Source organism: Acomys minous, assembly GCF_964271855.1.
Source record: "Acomys minous genome assembly, chromosome: 8".
Classification (NCBI taxonomy): Eukaryota; Metazoa; Chordata; class Mammalia; order Rodentia; family Muridae; genus Acomys; species Acomys minous.
Window position 1 is genome coordinate 112,612,476 of NC_140489.1, and position 23,025 is coordinate 112,635,500.

A 23,025-nucleotide genomic window follows, 5' to 3' on the forward strand; every position below is an offset into this window, starting at 1 on the left:
TGTATATGCGTGCTAAGTACTCCTTATTGAATGCATATTCAAGAAAAAATTAATTGCAACCCTTTAAGAAAGAATGGCCCAATGTCTTTGATAACACTGAACAGTAAAATTATCTAGTGTTGGGACATTTTCACAAAACATTGCCATTAATAAGTTTCTTCAAGAGTCCAAAACAGCAGTGTTCCCAGTAAAGTTAGAATTCCCTGTCCTAAACAGTGTATTAAAGACAGAAGTGTAGGACTCTTGGCTGCTAAACATTCTTGGGTTTGTGATATTAATGCCAGTAAGACTAACGGTGGGGGAGGGACTTGGAAAGAGGAGAGGTAGGGACATGAGTTAAATAAAGCCGAGAAGTCGGGTAGGGAGGCGCACGTCTGTAATCCCAGCATTCAGAGAGGCAGAGGCAGGCGGATCTTTGTGAGGTCAAGGCCAGCCTGGTCTATGAAGTGAGTCCAGGACAGCCGAGGCTACATAGAGAAACCCTGAGTTGAAAAACACACACAAAAAAATAACAACAACAACCAAAAATAAGGCTGAGAAAAGTGATGGAAATATATACATATATACATACATACATATAAATATCTATACACGCATGAGTTCCTCATGTATTTCATACCGTGTAGCTTATGATGGCCCAAATTCTTGATGTCTTTGCCTCTGTCTCCCATGAAATGTGACTAGAGGCATGCACCATTATACCTGGAGCTTCATGTGTGCTAGGCAAGCACTGTGCTCACTGAGCTACATCCCCAGCCTCACAGGGTTTCTCTGTGTAGCCTTAGCTGTCCTGGATTTGCTTTGTAGACCAGGCTAGCCTCGAACTCACAGAGATCTGCCTGCCTTTGCCTCCCTGAGTGCTGGGATTACAGTGTGCACTACTGAGCCTGGCTGAGATCTATATATTTTAAGAAAAAAGAGGAGAAATGGATAGTTGACTTTTAAATGTTGAGTATATAAGAACGTAAGGGCGTGAGTACAGGCAATGCTAAAGATACCTTTTTGAGGAGTTACTATTTATTCAAAACAGTCATGATTTTAACCTCAAACCAAATAACCTGGTGTCCAAAATGTATTATTTTCTGAGAGCTCAGCACGTAGTCTTTAAGTCGTCCCAGCGTGTTCCCTGTCTGTAAACAGATTTGACCATCTGTTTACACAGGATGCTCTTAATTCTAGAAGAAAGAAAAGTAGATTGTTTCTTTCTCGTGTATATAAAGTTAGATACTCTAAAGATGGTGGGGTCTAATGTAAAGGACGGCTAGCATATAACATCTGTGCTCCTGTTATCACCAAGCTCATCCCCCTTGATCCTGCTTTCTCTTCTACCATAGGTAAAATTTTTAGTACCATTCAAACATGCTCTTATTTGTCCCACCTATAAATAAAAAGAAATCTTTTCGGCCTTTTCTGTTTGCCAGTTTTTTGCCCCTTTTACTGTAAAATGTACAAGAGAAAGCCACTTTGGTTCCGTTCCTGCAACATGTCTTATTAACCCTCCTAGGTCCAGGCCTTTGTCTAATCCCTCCCAAAAGCTGCTTGAGCAGCACTGATGCTGAAGGCAGCGGCTCACATTTGTTATTCCAGTAGTTGGGAGTTGGAGGCAAGAGAATCATATAGCACTATATAGCAAGATACCCCCACCAATAAACAAACAAACAAACAAACAACAACAGCCCAATAATAATGTCCTCATTGTTAAACGTATAGTCCGTCCTCAGCCACCTTACTTTATCCAGTAGCAAGATCACTTCCTCCTTTACAAGGTCTGTAGGACTCAGCACATCCCTGCTCTTTAACTTTCTTTACTGGCAGTTTTATTGTGGTTGTATTCAGCCTGCCAGAGATGTAGCTCAGTGGTAGAGCACTTGTAGTATTCACAAGGCTAGATATTCTATCTCCAGCAACATGCACATACACATGTACACACACACACACACACACACACACACACACACACACACACACACGATCTTTATGAGAATGGCTGCCAGTTTTATGTCTTCACTCTAGGACTTTCTCCAACTCCAGATCAATATCTCTAGCTTGTTTCCTTTTGACTTTTGATGTAAGACTTACTTTTGAATGTTAAAAACATACAAGTTTGAACATATAAGCCTTCTTCCACAGTTACCTTCCCCACCCCAGTTAATGGTAATCTGTATTCTTGTTGCTCTGGCCCAAAGTCTTGAAGTTGGCCTTGACAGTTCTGTTTTTGTTTTGTTTTGTTTTTTGTTTTTAAATACAACATTCAGTCTGCCAGTAAACTGGCTGCCTTCAGGGACATTCCTAACTCTGGCCTTCCCCTCACTTTCACTTCTGTTGTCCTTGCCCAAACCATTTCTGTTGGGCTGGCCTCCCTATTCGTGCTCTTAATTGTTCTCTACACACAACAAATGTAAAGGGAATCCTATCATTCCTTAGCTAAAAAAAAAAAAGAAAAAAAAAAAGAAAAGAAAAGAAAAAAAAAGTTGGTGTTTCTCAACCCTCCCAATGCTGTGACCCTTTAATACAGTTCCTTTAATACAGTTCTGTTGTGACCCCCCCCCCCGACCATAAAATTATTTTTTTGCGACCTCATAATTGTAACTTTGCTACTGTTATGAATCGTAATACAAATATCCATGTTTTCCAATGGTCTTAGATGATTCTTTCAGAGGTTTAGAACCATGCTCTCAGGGCTCTTAGATTCGTTTCAATGGCTCTTAAAGCTTTAAGTGATCTGCAGCAGTTAAACTCCCAATGGCGTCGCCTTCTAGTCTAGCTGTGTTCATCTCTTGCTCACACTAGCAACCTGTACACTCTCACATGCCAGGCGTGCGCCTCCTCCAGCCTGCTGAACTGGCCCTTCTCGCCGTCACTTAGACGTCTCATTCTTTCACCTCTTTGACGTTTTTATGTTTCTCTATAAGGTAACCGAGCATCACATTTAAATTTCTTTTTCTTTTTTGTTTTTTTTTTCATATTTCAATTTCTTATTTTATTTAATTTTAAAAAATATTTTATTAATTTATTCATATTACATCTAAGTTGTTAGCCTATCCCTTGTATCTTCCCATTCCTCCCTCCCTCACATTTCCCCCTTACTCCCCTCCCCTATGTCTGTGACTGAGGGGGACCTCCTGTCCCTGTATATGCTCATAGTCTTCTTGGTAGCCTGCTGTCCTTTCTCTGAGTGCCACCAGGCCTCCCCATCAAGGGAACGTGGTAAAAAAATGGGGTACCAGATTTCGTGTGAAAGTCAGTCCCCACTTTCCACTCAATGGTAGAGAATGTCTTATCCATCGGCTAGATCTGGGTTGGGGTTCGAAGTATTGTCCTTGCTGTGCCATAGTTTGAGCAAGATTCCTGGACCCAGATCCGCCTGACATAATGTTCTTGTAGGTTTCTACGACCCTCTGGATCCTTCTATTTCCGCATTTTCCCATGCTTCTCTCATCTAAAGTCCCAGTAGGATGTCCTCCCCTCTGACCCACTTTCCTGGTAGGTAAGGACTTTCATGGGACATGCCCCTTGGGCTAGTGTCCAGATATAAGTGAGTATATACCATTTGACTCTTTCTGCTTCTGGGTTAACTCACTCATTATGATCATTTCTAGTTCAATCCATTTGTCCACAAATTTCGGGAATTCCTTGTTTTTAATAGCTGAGTAGTATTCCATAGTGTAAATGTACCACAGTTTCTTTATCCATTCTTCAACTGAGGGACACTTAGGCTGTTTCCATGTTCTGGCTATTATGAATAAGGCTGCTATGAACATGGTTGAGCATATGTCCCTGTTGTGTGCTGGAGCATCTTCTGGGTGTATTCCAAGGAGTGGAATAGCTGGGTCTTGAGGAAGCCCTAGTCCCAGTTTTCTGAGATAGCACCAGATAGATTTCCAAAGTGGCTGTACTAGCTTGCACTCCCACCAGCAATGAAGGAGTGTTCCTCTCTCCCCACATCCTCGCCTGCATGTGGTGCACATTTAAATTTCACACTTGTAGTTACCCATCCTTTTTTCTCTACATAGAAGTTACATTTTTAATGATACTGTTCTACTTATAAAATATTGCCTACACTGTCTCACTAGCTCACAAATCCCATGAAATGGATTTTTCATTACTGTGTTTCTAACATCAGTGTGTTGCTGAATAGTCAACTCGGCTCTTATCAAATGCTTATAATTTAAGCTCACGAATTTGAATAGTGAAACAGCAGCACAGAAAGCTGTACTGATATCAGGGGAAACATCTAACCTCTTAAGAGTTTTCCAAAGCAGGCAAACCACAAGCACTTCCTTTATATTTTTACTTGCCATATGCTAAGTACTTTGTGAAAGGCATTGTGCTGTGTGCCCTCACCTTTCAATTTCATGGAAGTCCTTGTGTCGGTGAATCCTTCATTCACATGGTAAGTACTGGAAGCAGGATAAACCGTCTGCGTCATGGCAGGTGCTTCCTTTGTCACAGTCTATGCTCCATGAGTTACTGAGGTAGTAAGACCAGCTACAAAACAATTGGCGGTTTTCTTGACTCCTATGAGTAAGTACCAAAGGTCCCAAAGTGTTAGCATGGCCACAAACTGCTTTTATGGATTTCTATCAAAGGTGCAAAAAGACAGGCTCAAACGAGGAGCTGGCCTGCTTACGTTTGTTACTTAAGTGCCTTCCTTCTTGACCTAGCATTTACTTTTGGTTATAAAGTAAAAAGGTAGATCTCTTGGATAAAGTTCAGAATTAACGTTTGAAGAGCAGAATCGGAATCTCTGACTAACATCCATGCTAATAATCTTTACTTCCAGTTAGTAAACCTGATTACTTAGAATACATTCAGTAATGAATGCTGGGATTCAACACTGCACGCATCCCTGAAGGCCTTCCTCCAAACACCTGGAGCGCTGAGGCCACCTCTCAGTCTGGAACTGGCACATCACTTTGCCTAGTCCTTCCTCTTTGCTTCTTAGTTTGTGGTGAAGGGATGGTAACTGGGTTTCACTTTTAGCAAGCGCTCTCCCACTGAGTGAAACCCTACCCCATTTACTGTTTTATTTTGAGACAGGTGTGAGGATGGCCTTGAACTCACTGTTGTCCAGGTGGGCCTTGGAGTTTTAATATCCTGACTCAGTCTCCTGAGCAGCTAGGATCACAGACCTGTACCACCAGGCATGGCTTGCCTTTATTTTGAAATAAATGGACTGAATGTAATAATCGTTTAATAGTCTTACTTTGACTCTATATTTGCAAAGTTCTTCACTTACCACCTTAAGCTCTTTTATGCCAAACTGAAAAGGACTTGTAGAGTCAATGTTCCTGGCACCAGCCAGTTGCAGCTAAAGCTACAATACCAGGCATGTTCTTTTAGACCCGCAGTTGCCCTCTGAGACTTCATTCTGTATATACTCAAAGGCTACTTGGCTAGTTTCTGTACCCAAGCCTCCCTGTTACAAATAATAGGATCCAACTCACTAAACTTACTTTACCCTTTTTAATTTGTTACAGGAAATAGTGTCTCCAAAGGAAGACGTGATAAAATATAAAGTTAGAGTCACTAACAGCTTTAAAATACTGCTCTCTGAAATAAATGCATGCAAAAATAATACACTTGTGGGCTATGTAAGGCATTTTCCTTTATTACTTTTCAATTTATCTTAGTAATGCCAGAAAAATAACAGCCATTATTTTCACTTTTAATGCAAACCAAATACTGCTGCACATAGAGTACAAAGGTCACCTACAAACATGGTTAGAACGTACAAAGGCCATTGTTAGATGTATAGACCACATTTTGTTCTTACATCAAAGTAAGACAGAGCATTTTTTTTTGACAATTACTTTAGCAAATAACCGTGCTACTAAACAAAGGCAAATACACACATATATACAGACACATCTCAACTGAAATTATACATGTCACTTCGACAAATTCTCTGGTGCTTTCACCAGATATTTGTGATCCCAAATCACCTGCCCTAATCCCACCCCCAAATGCTGACTTGATCTGAAGAAAAAAAAAATTAGAGATGTTCTTAATTAAAGGCACATTTGGCAGCTACTGAAAGTGGCATGCATCTGGCACAGGTGCTCTCTAAGCCACACCACATATAACTTGCATCTTTTGTGTATCTTGGTTCTTTGGGTGGTAGTCCAATGTGGCCCACCTTTAGCTAACTTGCTTTATAACTTTTCAGCAACTGGCTACTTAATGCACTATTTTTATTAAAGGCAAAAGGGAAATTTACTCACAGTTGACAGAAAATGCACTTTATGGTGTCAAAAATGGAAAATAAGGCATGAAACTTACAAAAGAACATACAAGTGCTCTTGTTCTTTAGATTTATCATGTAGAGCTCATTTTTTAAAAATTAGGACTCAATATTTCACTCGCCTATGTATAAGGGAATATGAAATTATTTTCAAAGTTAGTAGTTTCAAATAAAAAAAAACATTGAATAAAGTAAGCACTTTTGAATTTTACTGCAACATTCTTTTTTAGCCAAACTGACAGTAACCTTGTGTTGTGTATTTACTGGTAATGATTAGAGTGCAGTACACAGAACCTGCACCTGCAAAACAGAGATGGAAAGCCTGCAAACCACCCAGCCGCAGGAAACCAGGAACGCATGGTTGCCTCGGTTCTGGGTCTGAAGAGGGGTAGGAAAGGCTTTCTTCTGTATGTACTCTAGCCGGGACAGCATCCCCATTTATTTTCCGGAGCCACTAAATATCCCAAATTTAGGCCATTATATTAAGATAATGAAATAATGTAAGATTTAATTACAAGGTCATTGCGACAAATGCCACTTTGGGTTTGCATTAAGGAAGAATCTGAAATCGCAGCATAGCCTCCAACTTGAGTAGTCCTTCAGTGGACTGTTCTGCTGATTGTATTTGGTGTTCTCTTGTCTCCACTCAGATCCATTAGAACACTGAGTTGGAGAGTAGTAACCTCTAAACTCACAGTTTTATGCCCTGCAGTCTTCATTTAAGCAAACATTTTTAATTAGGCAGACTTTCAATATTTGCCACTTGTGGTCTTCAAATACATTTGAAGGAGTAAAAGAATAAATAACTTGTCTTTTAATACATTTAGAAACACGTACTTGTCCGTCCCTGTTTTTCAGGGACATTGCAAAAAGCATTTCTATTATATTGATTATGAGCTCAGCAAGAGGAACTCCCTTTACTTTGTGATCCAAGGATAAGAACACATTTGTTGACACTTTGATTTCTGGAAGAAATGTCCTATATTTAGGGACACAGTTAAGCAAATTTTGCTGCACTGGCTGCCTTGCCATTTCCTGGATTTAGATGTAGTTCTGTAGTGGTGCATTTGTCTTCTGCCACTTCTCGTCCCTGAAATACATTTTAGCTATAACTAAGGATAAATTTATCAGCCATATAATAGTTAGAAACTTTCTCACCTTCTCGGGACATCCAGCTAGAATTTTAAGAATCAGCTACTGCTATAGAAAATATTTTTCCAAAATGTCGTATGAGAATAAAAATATCCTTTATCCATGATGCATATAAAATGGCTGCACGGTGAAGTAGTCTACGAAACAAGAGGGTAGAGAATGGTTCTCTTTGGGAGAAAAAGAATTTAACTCCGAATCTGAGCTTTCCCTCCCTTCTTGGCTCAGGCAGAGTGAGAGGCAGGGGTCATCACCCTGTTGAAGGCAATGCTTTGCAGTGATACTGAAAGGGGTTCTAACGTTGCTTTTCTTAGGTTTTTATTTGAAGCAAGGATGGGATGACCAAAAAGTTATCAATAAGCCGTGGGAAATCCTAGGGACAGTCAGGCTGGTCTAAAAAGTCACAGGAGTTTTGGGGCTGTGCATTACAATCATATGGAGCGGCATGCGTAAGCTTAGCTACTTTTGTTGAATTTGTTCAATGAATTGTCTTATGGGCACTTTGCATCCAAGAAGGGATTTGAAGTTAAAATGAGGACTCTTTTTAAAAATGAGACAGTTTATAAAGAGAAAAAATGGCTATCATAACAGGAATGGTCCAGACACTGAGTGGAAAAGATTCAACTCTAACCATAAACAAGGGCATGGTAGGGTAGACTGCCTGATGATGATGCAATTAACGTCCTTTCTGGTCTTTGAAGATTATATACTGTACTATTGAGATGTACATTTAATGCACTAATTAATACAAAGATTTATTAATGTACCAAGTTCCCACCATGACGCAGCACAGTTAACAGAATTACTCAAGTGCTGCGTCATTATTCTGAGGACACATGCACATACTGATGAGCTGATGACTAAGGATGGAATACTACACAGTGCACAGACATAGTGGAGACAAAGTTTTCCTCTTCAAGTTGCATGCATTTCAGTCACAGTATTTGCTAGACTCAGAATAGTAGTACAAGGCTTCATGAATAATCACAATATTAATGATGCAGATGGATAATAAGGAGTCACTCTGATGGAAGCAAGGCAGAATGCTCAATATAAACCTTTAACAAACATGTATGGTTGCTCAAGAAATTAAAAAATCCTGCAAGGTTCTGCTGTAAAAGATGCCCATCCCATTTAAAGCCAGGATTTCCCTATATGCCAAACTTCAATTTCAGATTATCCTGTAAGAACCAGACACCCAGGCGTACCACCACATGTGCTTTTACTTAGTGTATGCTTTTCAACCGAAAGAAATAAGAACCAAACATTTTCTCCATATAATAATTTAATATATGCCAGCCAAACAAAGTAGTTTATCTTTATTCAATTAAATAAAAACAGACCTGTCAGGTATATTATATAACATTCACTATATACACATGATTTCGCCAATGCAAGGTAATTCTAGGTATGCTAACTACTCAACCATTAGTAAAACATGAACGGTGTCGGTGAGGCCCAGAGAGTGCTGTTTTCACATTGGGTGCCTGCATTTCTGTAGTACGGTTGGTTAGAGGGACAGCCACGAGCCAGGACATACATTACCAGTAAACTTCTGAGGGACAGAGGGGTAGGGGATGACAGTCTAGCATAGATTAACAGTCTCCTAAGTGTAAATAGTATACTTGACAGTTACGTTTTTAAAAAGTTCTTCTTCCATCACGTTAATGACATATGAAATTTCTTGTTTGAAGGCAACACCACCACATTTTGTTTGTGAGTGGAGATAGGTAGGGAATGTTCTTTAAATTGGTATAATTATTAAAACGATAACAGTAACAAAAAGTACCTCTTTGGTGAAGCCTCGGTACCCATTCAATTCAATGTAATAATCTGTAAACAGGACTGTAGTGTATACAGTGCTGGGCCTTGATTTCAACAAGGTCAGGTACCACAGCCTTTCCTCACAGTCCTCTGAATGACTTTTACGAAAATATTCTAAAGTAGAAGAGTAAAGCAAAGGAAAACAAAGGAAGAGAGTAAGATCCCTGTTTAAGATTTTTTTTTAAAAGTGCATAATATTTTGAATTACAAAAACTGTCAACACATGGGCCTGTTGGACATTAGACTGTTTTCCATCCCTTTAATGATAAAGATCACTTCACAAAATGAGGGCTCTTGCCTATTGGCCAGAAAAGTCCCTTCACATGATTTCCAAGTGCAGTCAGTTATTCAGTTCCTCTAGATCAGTCTCCACATTCTAAGCTGGAATACCATCTTACTTTGCAATTACGTGTAGGTTAAAACTCATTGTCTTATAATACATCTTGAAGTAGAGTCATTAGTGTTTGGAGCTCTCGTTTTAACTCCTCAGTGCTGGCGTGTTCAGTGCATCCATTGCCAGCAATGGACTCGGGGCTAGGAACCTGTATCCCAGGCTAGAGGAGCTCAGGAAGAATGGGCGTTCTCCAACAGCGGCGGTCCGTCTCTGTGCATGGATGGGTGTGTGTGCTCCCTTTTGTAAGTTTTTGGAGGGAGTTTAGGGATAAGTTGAGAAGTGCTTTGTCGCGGTGGAACAGGAGGCCCAGCAATGGAATGAAGGTCCACTTCCTGCGTCAGTGGTGGTGATGGCAGATGCCTTCTCGTGCCATGGGGAGAAGGGGTTTGGGGAGGTGGTGGTGTGAAAGGAGAAGGGCTGTTTGGAAAGAAGGCGTTGCCATGATCACTCTTTTTGCCCAAAGGGGGAGGCTGGAGATGTAATGGCGAGCTTGAGAAAACATCAGGCGTCCTCACAGGTTCTCGGGGTGGTAACAAGGGAGGGCTGTCAGGAGGGTCTGATACAGAGGTCCGATCTGATACTGAGTATCGTGGAGAATAGGCTTTTGATGTGGGCTGCCTGGGAGGAATAGCTGGGGGGCTGTCCAAGTGCTTAGACATGATCTAACAAATAAAGCAGAACAGAGAACGTGTTAATAGTCTCAAAGAGTGCCACAAGTATATTAAGAGTTAACTTGGAATTTTCAGACATGTTACTAATAGAACATTGGGTGCAGAGCACAGAGTTTCACATATGTATTGAGAGATGTTTATATGAAAAGACAAACACTTTGAGTGCTATATTTATACTTAATTCTTGAACTATTAAGCCCTAATACTTTGTTCTGTTTTACCTTGGATGGGGAGGATTCCGCTGGGGCAGACTCTGGCCGTCTTCGAGGAGGGACAGGAGGGGGCACAGGCACCTCATCAGTGCCCTTGGCTAAACTTATAGATGAGACAGAAGCAGATCCTGTAGGGTGTTAATTAAAAAAAAGATTATGGGACTTTTATTTTACTTATTACTCTTGAAAAGACTTTAGATGGAAACTTCTTGTACTGACTAAAAGAAATGTGTTGAAGTATCAAAAGCAGTTTAATAAACTAATACCTAATACTATTCCATTAATTAAACTATAAAAACATACAGAAATTTCCTAGCAGTTGTTTTACATGAAAAAGCTGCCTAAAATACTTATTTTTTTTTCTTCTTGAACAAAATAACACTACTACTGTTAATCTATAATTGGAATTTTTATTTGGGTCTAATTTTCATATTTCTGTTGGAAACAATTTGAAAATCTTTGGTCTTTTTTTTTTTCCAAACTGTGGTAGGTTCTTCTTTTTCTTTAGTGTTATTGCTCTCAAAGTACTGTGTTCCGACTAGATAGTTTCTACAACAGTCTCTGATCTTGACAGCTCTATTGCAACATCTCTTACATGGTACAGAATCTGGTGCCTCCTGAGGCCAATTCACATTTTGCTTGGGTCCAGACTCCCCTTAGCATATAAACAAAATTAGAATCATTGCATCTAGTCTAAAAACATCAGCCATGATGAATTTATTCAGAAGGCCAAGGAGAGCTCTGATAGTGAAAACAGGATCTATACTAAAATCTAGTGACCCCGACTTAAGACCAACTTGGTGAAATGGCACAAAAGAGTTAAGTAAAACTAGAGCCTATCTTTTAGACAGTGACAAAGGCATAGTGCTGGCACCTGAATGTTTATGCTTTGACAGATAATACTTATGCTACCGTTAGTTTATGAACTATACCATATTCGAAACTGCACTTGGCAGGCTTTTTTTTTTTATTCCTTTAAGCATTCTAACTGCCCCCACCCCCACATTAAATGTTTTAACAATAGAATGTAGAGCATTTTGTGCACTTATATCCAAATGGTCAACATGTGCGTGCGTGTGCAAGCCAGAGATCAATGTTGGGTGTCTTCCTCTACTGCTGTCCCCTTTATTTTTGGGGACAGGCTCTCTCATTGACTCGGAACTCAGATTTCTGGCTAGGCTGGCCGGCCAGGGAGCCCTTGGATTGGTATTTCTGACCCTCACCGTAACTCTCCAGTGCTGGGATTATAGGCATGTGATACCACGCCTGGTTTTCATACAGATTCAGGAGATCCCCAGTCAGGTTACTTTGCCCCCAGCCAACACTTTGCCCTCTGAGCCATCTGCCCAGACCATGATCAACATTTTGGTCACATACTTTTAAAGAAAATATATATACAATTAATTTAGCTTATAATTGGTATCTATCAGTATATATATTTTGAAATTATTTGTACAAAGAGTAATGTCATTGATTTGTTAGTTTACTTTAAAGCTGAAAGCAATGAACTACAACAGCACTTGATTTTATCTAAATATTTAGAACTTGCTGCTAGTTATAATTATAAGGTAGTCCTTATACAGTTAAATGCAGCTATTTGCCTGTCAACAGACTGCGTGTACTCTGTAGTTAGATGGAGCACAGCTGCCAGCTTCCCACATGCACATGCATACTCTTGTTTCTTTTCTAAAGTTGAGAATCAAGTATATTTAGAATTGTACAGTTGGAAAAAGAGACATGGTTAAATGTGGAAGTAACTCACTTACTACGTTCTTTTTAAGAGGAAAAGGTTTTTATAAAAAGCAGGAGAGGTATATAAACTTCAGGCAGCTGCAGTGAAGGTTCCCGTATAAGATGGGGCAGGAGGAGAGGGAGGCAGCCTCAGTCTGGTATTTAAAGCCAAAGCAGCAGTGAGTATGAAATCAGATACACTGACTTGGGCCCTGTAACTTGGGGAAAGACTGTATCGCCGCCTGTGCAAAGGAAACAGGAAAAAGTTGTTTTCTCCTACTGATATTCTCAACTCATCCATAAAAAATGCTGTCCTCTCCATGCTAGTTTTTAAAAAATGTCAGAATCATGTTTAGAAAAATTCATTAATACTTTTGAGAAGAAAACAAGGAGTTAATATCATATTGGGATTTTAAGTTTTTCTTAGTTCTTAATGTCATAATATAAATGAAAAACATTCATCAGAAAACAGTATGATGCTCTATTATCAGAAGACTTGCAATTATTTGTGTGTGTGATTGTGCACATGTGCTACAACATGTGTAATGACGTCAGAGGACAGCACCCAACTTGCAGAAATCAGTGTTCTCCTTCCACCACGAAGATTCTAGGGTTTGAACTCAGGTTGTAAGGCTTGGTGGTAAGCACTAACCTGCTGAGCCATCTCACCTGCCCCTGGAAGGTGGTGTAAACTCTGCAAAACCCAATTCAACTGAAGAATTTAGCTAGACTCAAATCGTTTACAAAAGATCGGTTTTCACTATCAGAGCTCTCCTTGGCCTTCTGAATAAGTCCGTCATGGCTGATGTTTTTAGACTAGATGCAATGATTCTAATCCTGGGCATGGTGGCGTACACCTTTAATCTCAGTACTCAGGAGGCAAAGGCAGGCAGATCACTGTGAGTTCGAGGCCAGCCTGGTCTACAAAGTAAGTCCAGGCCCTTGTCTCGAAAACCAACCAACCAACCAAACAAAATAATAATAATAAAATAAATAAATAAATAAATGGAGAGTCATACAAATATCAGATACCTTTGAAAATATGTTCTTAGAACATATAGTCATAAAATATTAAGAGTTTTGAATATTTAGAACAAGCTTCTGTATTCATAAACTTAAAAACTTCAGCATATAGTTGGTTTTATTTAGGAAATTCCTTGATAAATTTGGCACGCCTAATATAAAAAAATTAATTGTTTTAAGAAAAATTAAGTCTTTAATTAATTTAAGTTTTACATTTTTTTCTTAAAAGAAAACATTAAAAAAAAAAAAGCCCCAGAAACATTAAAACAGTGGTTCTCAACCTTCCTAATGCTACAGCCCTTTAATAGAGTTCCTCACGTTGTGGTGACCCACAGCTACAAAATGATTTCATTGTTACTTCAAAATGTAATTTTGCTTGTTATAAACTGTAATGTAAATATTTTTGGACAGAGGTTTACCAAAGGGGTTGCAACCCTCAAGTTGCCAGCCGCTGCATTAAAATGGAGGAAAACTGGGAGGGAGGGCTGCAACACATGGGCGGCTCAAGTTGTTCTTCTTACGCTTTTCATTACCAACACACTGTACAGTGGCTAAGGCAATTCTTACAACAGGACACTGAACTGATGACTTAAAAATTCAGATTTTTCTCTTACTTGGTTTTATACAATATGCAATAACTCAATTAATTTGGGGCATTTTCCCAGGTGACTAGGTCAGGAGGAAGGTAACTGTCCACTCTGGTTCATTTAGCCTGGCACTGACTCTTTTGTTAACCTGACTTCATTAAATCGGTGTCATATCCCAGGATTTCCTTTTTTTTTTTTTTTTAAAGATTTTATTTATTTATTTATTATTTATTTATTATGTATACAGCGCTCTGCCTGCCTGTACACCTGCAAGCCAGAAGAGGGCATCAGATCACGTAACAGATGGTTGTAAGTCACCATGTGGTTGCTGGGAATTGAACTCAAGACCTCTGGAAGGGCAGTCAGTGCTCTTAACCTCTGAGCCATCTCTCCAGCCCAGGATTTCCTTTTTCATAAGGAGCAATTTAGCATCACTAATATGTAGATTAAAACTCATTTTTACACTCTAAATAACATGGAGCTGGTCTAATTTCCTTTGAGTCCTTCTGAGGAACTACAGAAGAGATCACAATTATACCATTTTAGCACTTAACCTACTTACACATTTCTCATTTTCATTTTTTTGATATTTATTTTTATTGTGCGTATGAATCAATCGTGTATGCTGGACCTATAGAGGACTGGAATTTCAGGAGTTGTGAGCTGCCTTCTGGGTGCTAGGAACGGAATCCAGGTCCACCTGCAAGAGCAGTAACCGCTCTTAACCCATGAGCAAGCTCTCCAGCCCTCAGGGTTCTGAGGAAGGAAACAGTATAGTTCCTTGGAGCTTCAAGGCCATTACAAGCAATAAAGTCTAGTCAGTGTCGGCCTAGCCTTTGGAAGATAAGCAATGGGGCTGACTTTGGGTTGGGTGGGGCATGCTCAGGTGACAGCAGGCTGCACTGCAGTAGCCCTTTTCTGATGGGGAAACACGGGGGAGGCAGTCAGACTAGAGATAGCACAGTCGGGGGCGACTGAAGGCTCTAGCAACCCCACAGCGATGGATCTGCTGTTCAAAGCAGGTAAGCACCTTTACAACAAATCGGCTATGGGTGTGACTCAAGTAGTGGGTAGGTGAATGTGAGGACAGCTTTATATTAACATGAGCTATTGTTTTATTTCAAAATGAGTTCCTTTCGTTATTATTAAGGGGAAAGGGAGGTGTAATAGTTTCTATATGATAAGAAGTTGAGAAAACCCTAAGGTTAGGGTGACAAAGCTTCCTTGTTCCTGGAGCAGTTTTCCCTCTTTGTCTAGAAGCTTTAGTTAGTGCCATTCCCCTGACGCCTACCACTGAGCAACAGGGCACTGCCTTCTGCAATGGTGACCTTCCCTTCCACTACTCATTGAGATTCAAGACTAGTAGAGAAAATGGGTTTATCTGTTTTTCCACCTCTTCCAGTTTTAGTGACTTAACCTAGTAAGAAAAGCAGAATTTACAACTGATAAGTTTTCATGTGCTTTCAATAATTCATTTATTTGGGAATCCTTATAATATGGACTTATAGGTATCTGCTGTAGGGAAAAATAATACAAACATCTAAGTGGTCCAATGATAATGAATTTTAGTCATACAGGCTGGAAAACTATGGGTTTTGTTTTAGTACTCAAAAGGACTGCCAAATTAGATAAAATGTATTTTTTAAACTTAAGTGTCTATCTGTACTTATCAAAAATATCTGCATTGGCTTACTATGTGTATAATGTGACTTCATGATCCTCACTCACCAAGTAAACTTTTAAAAAATTTTTAATTTATTCTTGTTACATCTCAACGGTTATCCCATCCCTTGTCTCCTCCCATTCTCCCCCCCCCCCATTTTCCCCTTATTCCCCTCCCCTATGACTGTTCCTGAGGGGGATTACCTCCCCCTGTATATGTTCATAGGGTATCAAGTCTCTTCTCGGTAACCTGCTGTCCTTCCTCTGAGTGCCACCAGGTCTCCCCCTCCAGGGTACATGGTCAAATATGAGGCACCAGAATATGTGAGAAAGTCATATCCCACTCTCCACTCAACTGTGGAGAATGTTCTGCCCATTGGCTAGATCTGGGTAGGGGTTTAAAGTTTACCGCCTGTATTGTCCTTGGCTGGTGCCTTAGTTTGAGCGGGACCCCTGAGCCCAAATCTGCCTATCATAATGTTCTACTTGTAGGCTTCTAGGACCTTCTGGATCCTTCTACTTTGCCATTCTCCCATACAAATACATTTTATGTAGTGCAAAGACAAGACATGCCACAAGGTGATCACAAATGCATGCATGCCATAGGAATAATTACAGAGGATTCTGGGCCAAATCTCAGAATATATCTACAAAGATTTAGATTTTTAGTTGGTTTCTCTGGGTTAGAAGAAGCCTAAAGTTGCACAAGGCATGCAGAGAGTATTTTATCAAGAATCAGGAAGGTGATGAGCAAACCTGGATCACAAACCAGGATTCCTAATGTAAAGGTTGGTGCTTTTCACCTTTTCGCCTTTAAAATAAAGAGGTTATGTGGGCCCTGATGTCAGCACTGTGTCAAATCCTTGGGTGGAGTTTAATCAGCTAAGAATGCCCATGGGAAGAATAAGTGGAACCATTCATCAGAGGATTAAAGTTGATTTGATTCAAAGTTTGGTCTAACAACAAACAGACATAAAAGATGATGCGTTCTTAGGAGAGCTGGAAATACCTAAGAGTGAACGATACTTTGTTGAGAGTCAGCTTGATAACCCTGTGACTGCTGAGCACTCTTAGGCTTGTCTGAATTGAGATGTGCTGTAAATAGGAGACAGACGTTGGATTTTAAATAATTAAACACAAATGTAAATGTCTTGAAATAAAGATTTCATGCTAAAGTCATTTTTTACATACTAGGTTAAATAAAACATTCTTTAAGTTATGTTTGCTTTTTCTAATGTGGCTGCTAGACATTTACAGCCAAACACATGGCTCTCACGTTTCTCTTGGACACAGAGTCCAAGGATGACACAGCAGGCACTGATTTGTATGGCTTTGCTTTTCACAGTACCAAGAACTACGTGTTATCAGATACTACAGGGAGTCTGAGGAAGGGATATCCAGGAGTTTTATAGACTATAAAAGCAGAAGCCACTGCAGAATTTGGTAGGGAGGGAATGATGTGCTTTATATTCAAATAAAATACTTTTGTGGGCTGGATAGATCACCCAACGATTAATGTACTTGTTGCTCCTCTAGAGGACTGGGGTTCAGTTCCCAGCACCCACATCGCAGCTCACCATCAACTGCAACTCAGCGCCAGGAGATTTACTGCCCTCTTCTGGTCTCTGCATGCAGGCACCAGCTAACAAATGGTGTACAGACATTCACAAAGGCAAACACATATGTGCATAAAATAAATAAAATTAAAAACAAACCACAGGGTTGAAAATCTTTAAAAATTTTTTTTTGAAGGATGATCTTTGTTTCCTCTAGATATGAGAGGTGCAACAGTCTAAGTTTAAAGAGTACTTGTTCAGCACCTTTTTAACAACTCCCAAGTTCTAGAGTTTAACTTGAAGAATGATAGGTCTTTTGACGTACCAGGCATGTGCATACTGTCACACATGCATGAATGAATATACACACAAGTGCAAAGGTGATTTTCACCTCTGGCATGAGCAATACTAACAACTGTTCTGAAGCACTTAAAGTTTTAGCACCTACTTGAGTGGAAAGGGCTTGCTGAATGGTCAGAGTCAAACACGCTGCAAACATCTGTGGTACTGGAAGCACCGGATGCAGGAGGAGGCGTCAGTGGTGTTCTTGGAGAATTAGGTGCCGATGCTGCACTTTCTGTCTCACTTTCAGGGATCCTACTGTAACTGATTTTTCTTGGCTCCTGCTGCAGAGGTGTGGGGTGTCTCATGGTTCCTGGTCTTGGATTGGACGGACGAACACCAGGAGATTTTAGGGGATAGCTGTATTTTTTTGGCTATGGACATGAAAAACAAACACAAACCACAATACTTAAAACATCACGACTAAAAGGAATGTTTTTCTCTATTCCGATAAAATTCTACTAATAGTTAAGACAATTATAAATTATCAATATGGAAATTTCATAATGGTTCAGAGTATCCCAAGTTACAGCATTGTTAACTTATTCCGCTGAAGATATGGCTATATAAATTGTTAGAAAATGAATATACTTAACTAAGTTTTACTATAAGTATCAGAATACTCATTAATGTAGCATCTTGGGGGAATGGAAAATTTTCTAAAACACACTATATAATTCTGTTTTTAAAACATACTACTTGGGGCAATTAAATCTTGCTGGAAAATCCAGGATAGTCATAAGTTGTAAGACATTAGGACCATATAGGCCACTCACAGATGGACTGAGCTGCCGGCATTTTCTTTGAGTTGTGTGGACATGTTAACTTTAGGGCCCTTTTCCTGGTGAATGACAACTGCACAGTGACAGCAAAGTGCCTCAGTGAAGTCGACATACATATTTCCAATGAACTATTTTAGGTTCATATTTAAAAGCTGTTTTAGAGTTTGAAAAATCTGGCTGTAAGTCACAGACATTTATTGTGACCACTTAGAAACTATATTTACTTTTTGACTTGTATGACGAGTGGGTGAGCCCCTGCCCTTGAAATAAACTTTAACTTTTGTTAAAACTAAAAATAACAACTATAAATTTACTCAATTTTATCATATTGGAATTTATTAAATTAATATTAAGGTTCATTTATTTAAAACCAAGTAGGATATTTCCAACTATATTTATTAACATATTCAGATCAGTGAGGGGTGATACTGAGCAAAGACCTGGTCAGGCACTAGCAAATTACTACAGAATAAAAGAACTACTAAAAGTATTTTTATGCAAACTTTGCATGCTATGGCTAATGACTCATGGCTAAAATTTTTCATAAATCATTACTTTAAAAAAGGCCCAAGTACGCTAAAAGTGCACACCTTTAATCCCAGCACTAAGGAAACAGAGGCAGGTGGACCTCTGGGTTTGAGACCAGCCTGGTCTACAGAGCTAGTTACAGGACAGGATGGTCAGGTCTACAAAGAGAAAAATGTCTTGAAAAAACAAAACAAAACAAAAAACCCAAGTAAATATACTTATTAAACTTCTTAAATTCTATGCCCTTGAAATAACTTTTGTTAAAACTAAAATAAATTAACCTAAAATTTCTCACTTATCATATCATATAAAATTTATTAAAATTAATGTTAATGTTCATTTATTTGAAACCAAGTGGGATATTTCTGATTATTTACTAATCACTTTTAGCCATCACATTTATACCTCATCCCTAAATGCTTTCACACACAAAAAACTAATCTATGTAACATATGGTATGGATAGCCTACAGTGGTGCAGAGGGTGTAAACAGGAGAACCTGTGAATATATGAATGCTTACAAATCTTGGAAGAGGCTTAGGGTTCCGTGGTTCTATTTCTAGGGATTTGTTGAAAAGATAGTCTGTGAATTCTTTCTCCATGCTATTTCCCATTGGATTCAAGTTTTCAAAGAACCTCTAAAATAATTACAAAAAAAAATGATTAGTATTAAATATTTTTTAATCAAATTTCAAATTTATGAAAATTAATTTAGGATACACTCAATATAATAACATTTGAATTACTGATTTTGAGTTTTATTTTCCCTTTTCTCTGCTACAAAATAAACAGCCTTCATGAGGCATTATATAAAGTTGACCAAAAATAAGTTATCTTCACATGACTTAAATTACCTTGATATCTGACTCTACCCGTAAACAGTAAGGCTGGTTTTGGTACTGCTGGATCTCTCCTGTTATCTCAGCCACTTTCCTCCTTTTGCTGAAGTTGATGAGCTCTTTTCCGTGTCTTTTTAGGACTTCAGGGTTGCCTTCTTCTGTTTTCAAGATATTAGTGAGATAAATTCCTAGAAAAGACCATAAAATTACTTCATGGGTAAAGAAGGAAAAAAGGGTTTTCTTCCCTCTTCCTCATTAACTGTAGGTATAATTTGATAGTCACAGTAACCAAAAAACAATGTCCAGATTTCCATTCTATGAAAAACAACAAGCTCCATGAGTGTAAGAGAAATGTTTGTATGAAATCCTTCTGTAAAATACTTAATTTTGTAAATATTCAAGGAAAAGGAGATTAAATTTCAGAAACAGATTATTTTTAAAGAAAGAATAGCCAGTCTTCCATACTCCCCATTTTTTATGACTTGTTGAAGGAACTTAACAATGCTATCACTGATGGGGAAAAATAAATCAGATTATATTTCCTCCCTTTTTAATTCTTAGTCTCACAATCTGGAGATGAGCATGTTTGAACAGGCTTATTTACGGAAATGTAAGAAAGGCTTCAGGTCTACCAAGCACGGGGTGACATGTTAGATTCGGTGCGTCTGATGATAAAGGCTGCCTCAGACTGTTATGTGGCCGGGAATGACCCTGAGCTTACGATCTTTCTGGCTTCAACTCCTGAGCACTGGGATTACAAGCATACACCACTCAGCCTGGTTCATGCTAGGCAGGCACTCTTCCAACTAAGCTACACCCAGCCCACTTCTGCTCTTTTTCTAGCCCTCTGGTTCCAGGCGCTATTAGCTCCTTTTCTTCCTGGCACAAAGGTTCTAGAGCCAGCATGCTGGTATCTACCTGTGCTAACTTACATAAACTGCTTAGTCTGTCTGTGCCTCAGTTACTCATCTCTGAAACGTAGATGTAAAGATTGCTGTGGGAAACAAATGAGCAAGTTTACATATAGATTGAGATAGTGCCTGACAAAAAAATAGTGTGGTCATTGTTAACTGCTAATGTTGATATCTGAATATTCTCTCTCTTGCTTTTCCTTCCAAATTACACATTTTTTCTTTCAAGGAAGGAGTAGAAAAGAGGGGTGTGGATACCTGAGTTTATTCACTGAACACAAATGCACTGCCTTTCTGCTGTATATTAGTTACTACATTAGGGGTGGGGTACCATAGTTTCATAGGTACTGTACTAGGACGTGCTATGCTGTAGTAATGTTTAAGATGCTATGAAAGCACAAATGAAGCACTCTATACTGTCGTGAGTTGTTGGGATCACAAGAAGATGGTTAGATTAAGAGCTTAATGAGCAGGATAAGAGAGGGCACTACTGTGCAACCAACGTCAGGAAGCGAGGAAGGCGTTCTCAGAGCTGGCAGGCTTTGGTGTGGTTAAACCCTAAGGGTTTATTAATAATGTGGACTGAAATAAAGACTGGCAGGGTGTTAGACACAAGGTCAGTAGTTCTAAATTCTTAGCAGCCGAGGAGTACTTCTAAATAATGTATTTTTTTTTCTTTCCTTTTAAATGTGCATGCACAGGTGTGTGGTGCTGGTTTTTGTTGTCTGTGTGAGTCCCAGGGACTGAATCAGGTGGTCAGGATTGGTAGCCAGAACCACTGCCAGCTCACAAGCCCTAAATACTGAAATTTTTTTGGTCACATTCTTTAAAAGATTAAATGACTCAAGACAGTAATTATAAAGTTAGCAATAGTAAGGTAAGAATGACACCAATGCCTGTTTGGTTTGGGCACATGATTTACTTGTCTGTTTCTCAGCACCAAGACTACATTTCCAAGGTACATTCATTAAATAGTTAGTGTAGTAAGTGCTTACTGTAGCAAGCACAGGCTCTTGTGCTTTCTAACAAACATGTCCTTAAGAGTGTGTATATTCAATGGCCGCCAAAATCAACTTTCCAAATTAGTCACAGATTGAAGTGTTGTAGCTAGTAGCATCTGGTACTCAGCCCGTGAAATGTCTTTTGTTAACTTTCATGATAGCATGGTGGCGCAGGAATATCTGGCCATCTTAGAATACACAATGAGTCTCTGCCTTAAGAGCAAAGAAAAAAGAAGAAACCATAACTTTTATCTAGGAGATAACAGGAGAAACAACCTTGCATTACAGGATTGCTAGCTGCACTGAACACCAAAGAAAAGCAGTTTGAGGCGTTCATATTTGTGTGTGCTTGGAGAGAACAGAAGGCATACAAATGTTAAAAGGTAGACCCCTGCAGAAGTTATTAACTGCAGGCGGGAGAGACGGCTCAGTGGTTAAGAGCACTTCCTGCTCTTCCAGAGGTCCAACATGGCAGCTCACAACTGTCTGTAATTCCAGTTTCAGGGGATCGGACACCCTCACAGACATGTATACAAACAAAACACCAATGCACAAGAAATAAAAATAAATCAATTTAAAAAAATTAGTAACTGGGACTAGAGAGACGGCTCGGGGGTTACATGGTCTTGCTTCCCTTTTACAGGAATCAAGTCTGGGTCTCATACCCACACCAGATGACTCCCGAGCACCGCGAGCTACAGGTTCAGGGAATCTAACACCCTCTCTTAATCTCTGAGAGCACCCCCACCACATGATGGTGTGTTCTCTCTCCCTCCCTCCCTCTCTCTCTCTCTCTCTCTGTCTGTCTAATTTTAAGTAAAAATTTCAAAAGAACTAAGCTGGTCTAGACAAGGGCAGGGTGTAGCAGGAAGGCTTTGAGTTCTGTGCTTAAGGAGACTGAATGAGTGGTAGAGTGAAATACAGGGTGTTCACATGTGTTAAAAACAAATAATATTCGGATAAAGTTGTAAAAATAGAAGTATCGCTTTGGGAAATGTCAGCATAAAAATTGGGAAAGTATTTCACGCCTGGTTACGGACTCGCCAAAAGAATGAAATCATGATAGTACTGTCCAGAGTTTGTTGATCAGACACTGTGTCCATATAAATGCTTATGCATATGTGATTTGAATTACAAAAAATATTTGTATATGTACACGTATAATAGTGACCTCCATTTTATATATAGCAAGCTTAATCTTTTTATTTTATGTGTTTGTGGCTGCATATATGTCTGCGTACCACATGTATTCCTTTTATACATGGGGGCCAGAAGAGGAAGCTATAGTCAGTTGGAGCCACCTTGTGGGTACCAGGAATTGAACCTGGGACCTTTGGAAGAACAGTCAGTACTCTTTAACTGCTGAATCATTTCTCTAGCTCCACCAAAGCTTGACTCTTGAATGAAACAAAGAGGTGGGGGGAGGGGGGAGGAAAGAAGGAAGAAATGTGTCTGGCTGGGCACTTAGGAGGCAGAGGCAGGTGGATCACTGTGAGTTCAAGGCCAGCCAGGTCTACAAAGTGAGTCCAGGATAGCCAAGGCTACACAGAGAGACCCTGTCTCGAAAAA

The 23,025-nt window shown here is 39.4% G+C and overlaps 1 protein-coding gene across 3 annotated transcripts in view; it reads right to left on the reverse strand.

The window, feature by feature from the left end:
* Positions 1-5,589: 5,589 nt before the first annotated feature.
* The window catches only part of SOS1 (SOS Ras/Rac guanine nucleotide exchange factor 1), an 82,162-nt gene continuing 64,726 nt past the window's right edge, over positions 5,590-23,025 (reverse strand). For all 3 annotated transcript variants that reach the window (XM_084793278.1, XM_084793277.1, XM_084793276.1), the window contains 5 exons: positions 19,560-19,732; positions 19,227-19,343; positions 17,502-17,769; positions 10,504-10,622; positions 5,590-10,273 (listed from right to left, as the gene is read on the reverse strand). In XM_084793278.1, the coding sequence (XP_084649404.1) occupies positions 9,782-10,273; positions 10,504-10,622; positions 17,502-17,769; positions 19,227-19,343; positions 19,560-19,732 (1,169 nt within the window). In that variant the 3' untranslated portion in view covers positions 5,590-9,781. The remainder of the gene's footprint in view (positions 10,274-10,503; positions 10,623-17,501; positions 17,770-19,226; positions 19,344-19,559; positions 19,733-23,025) is intronic.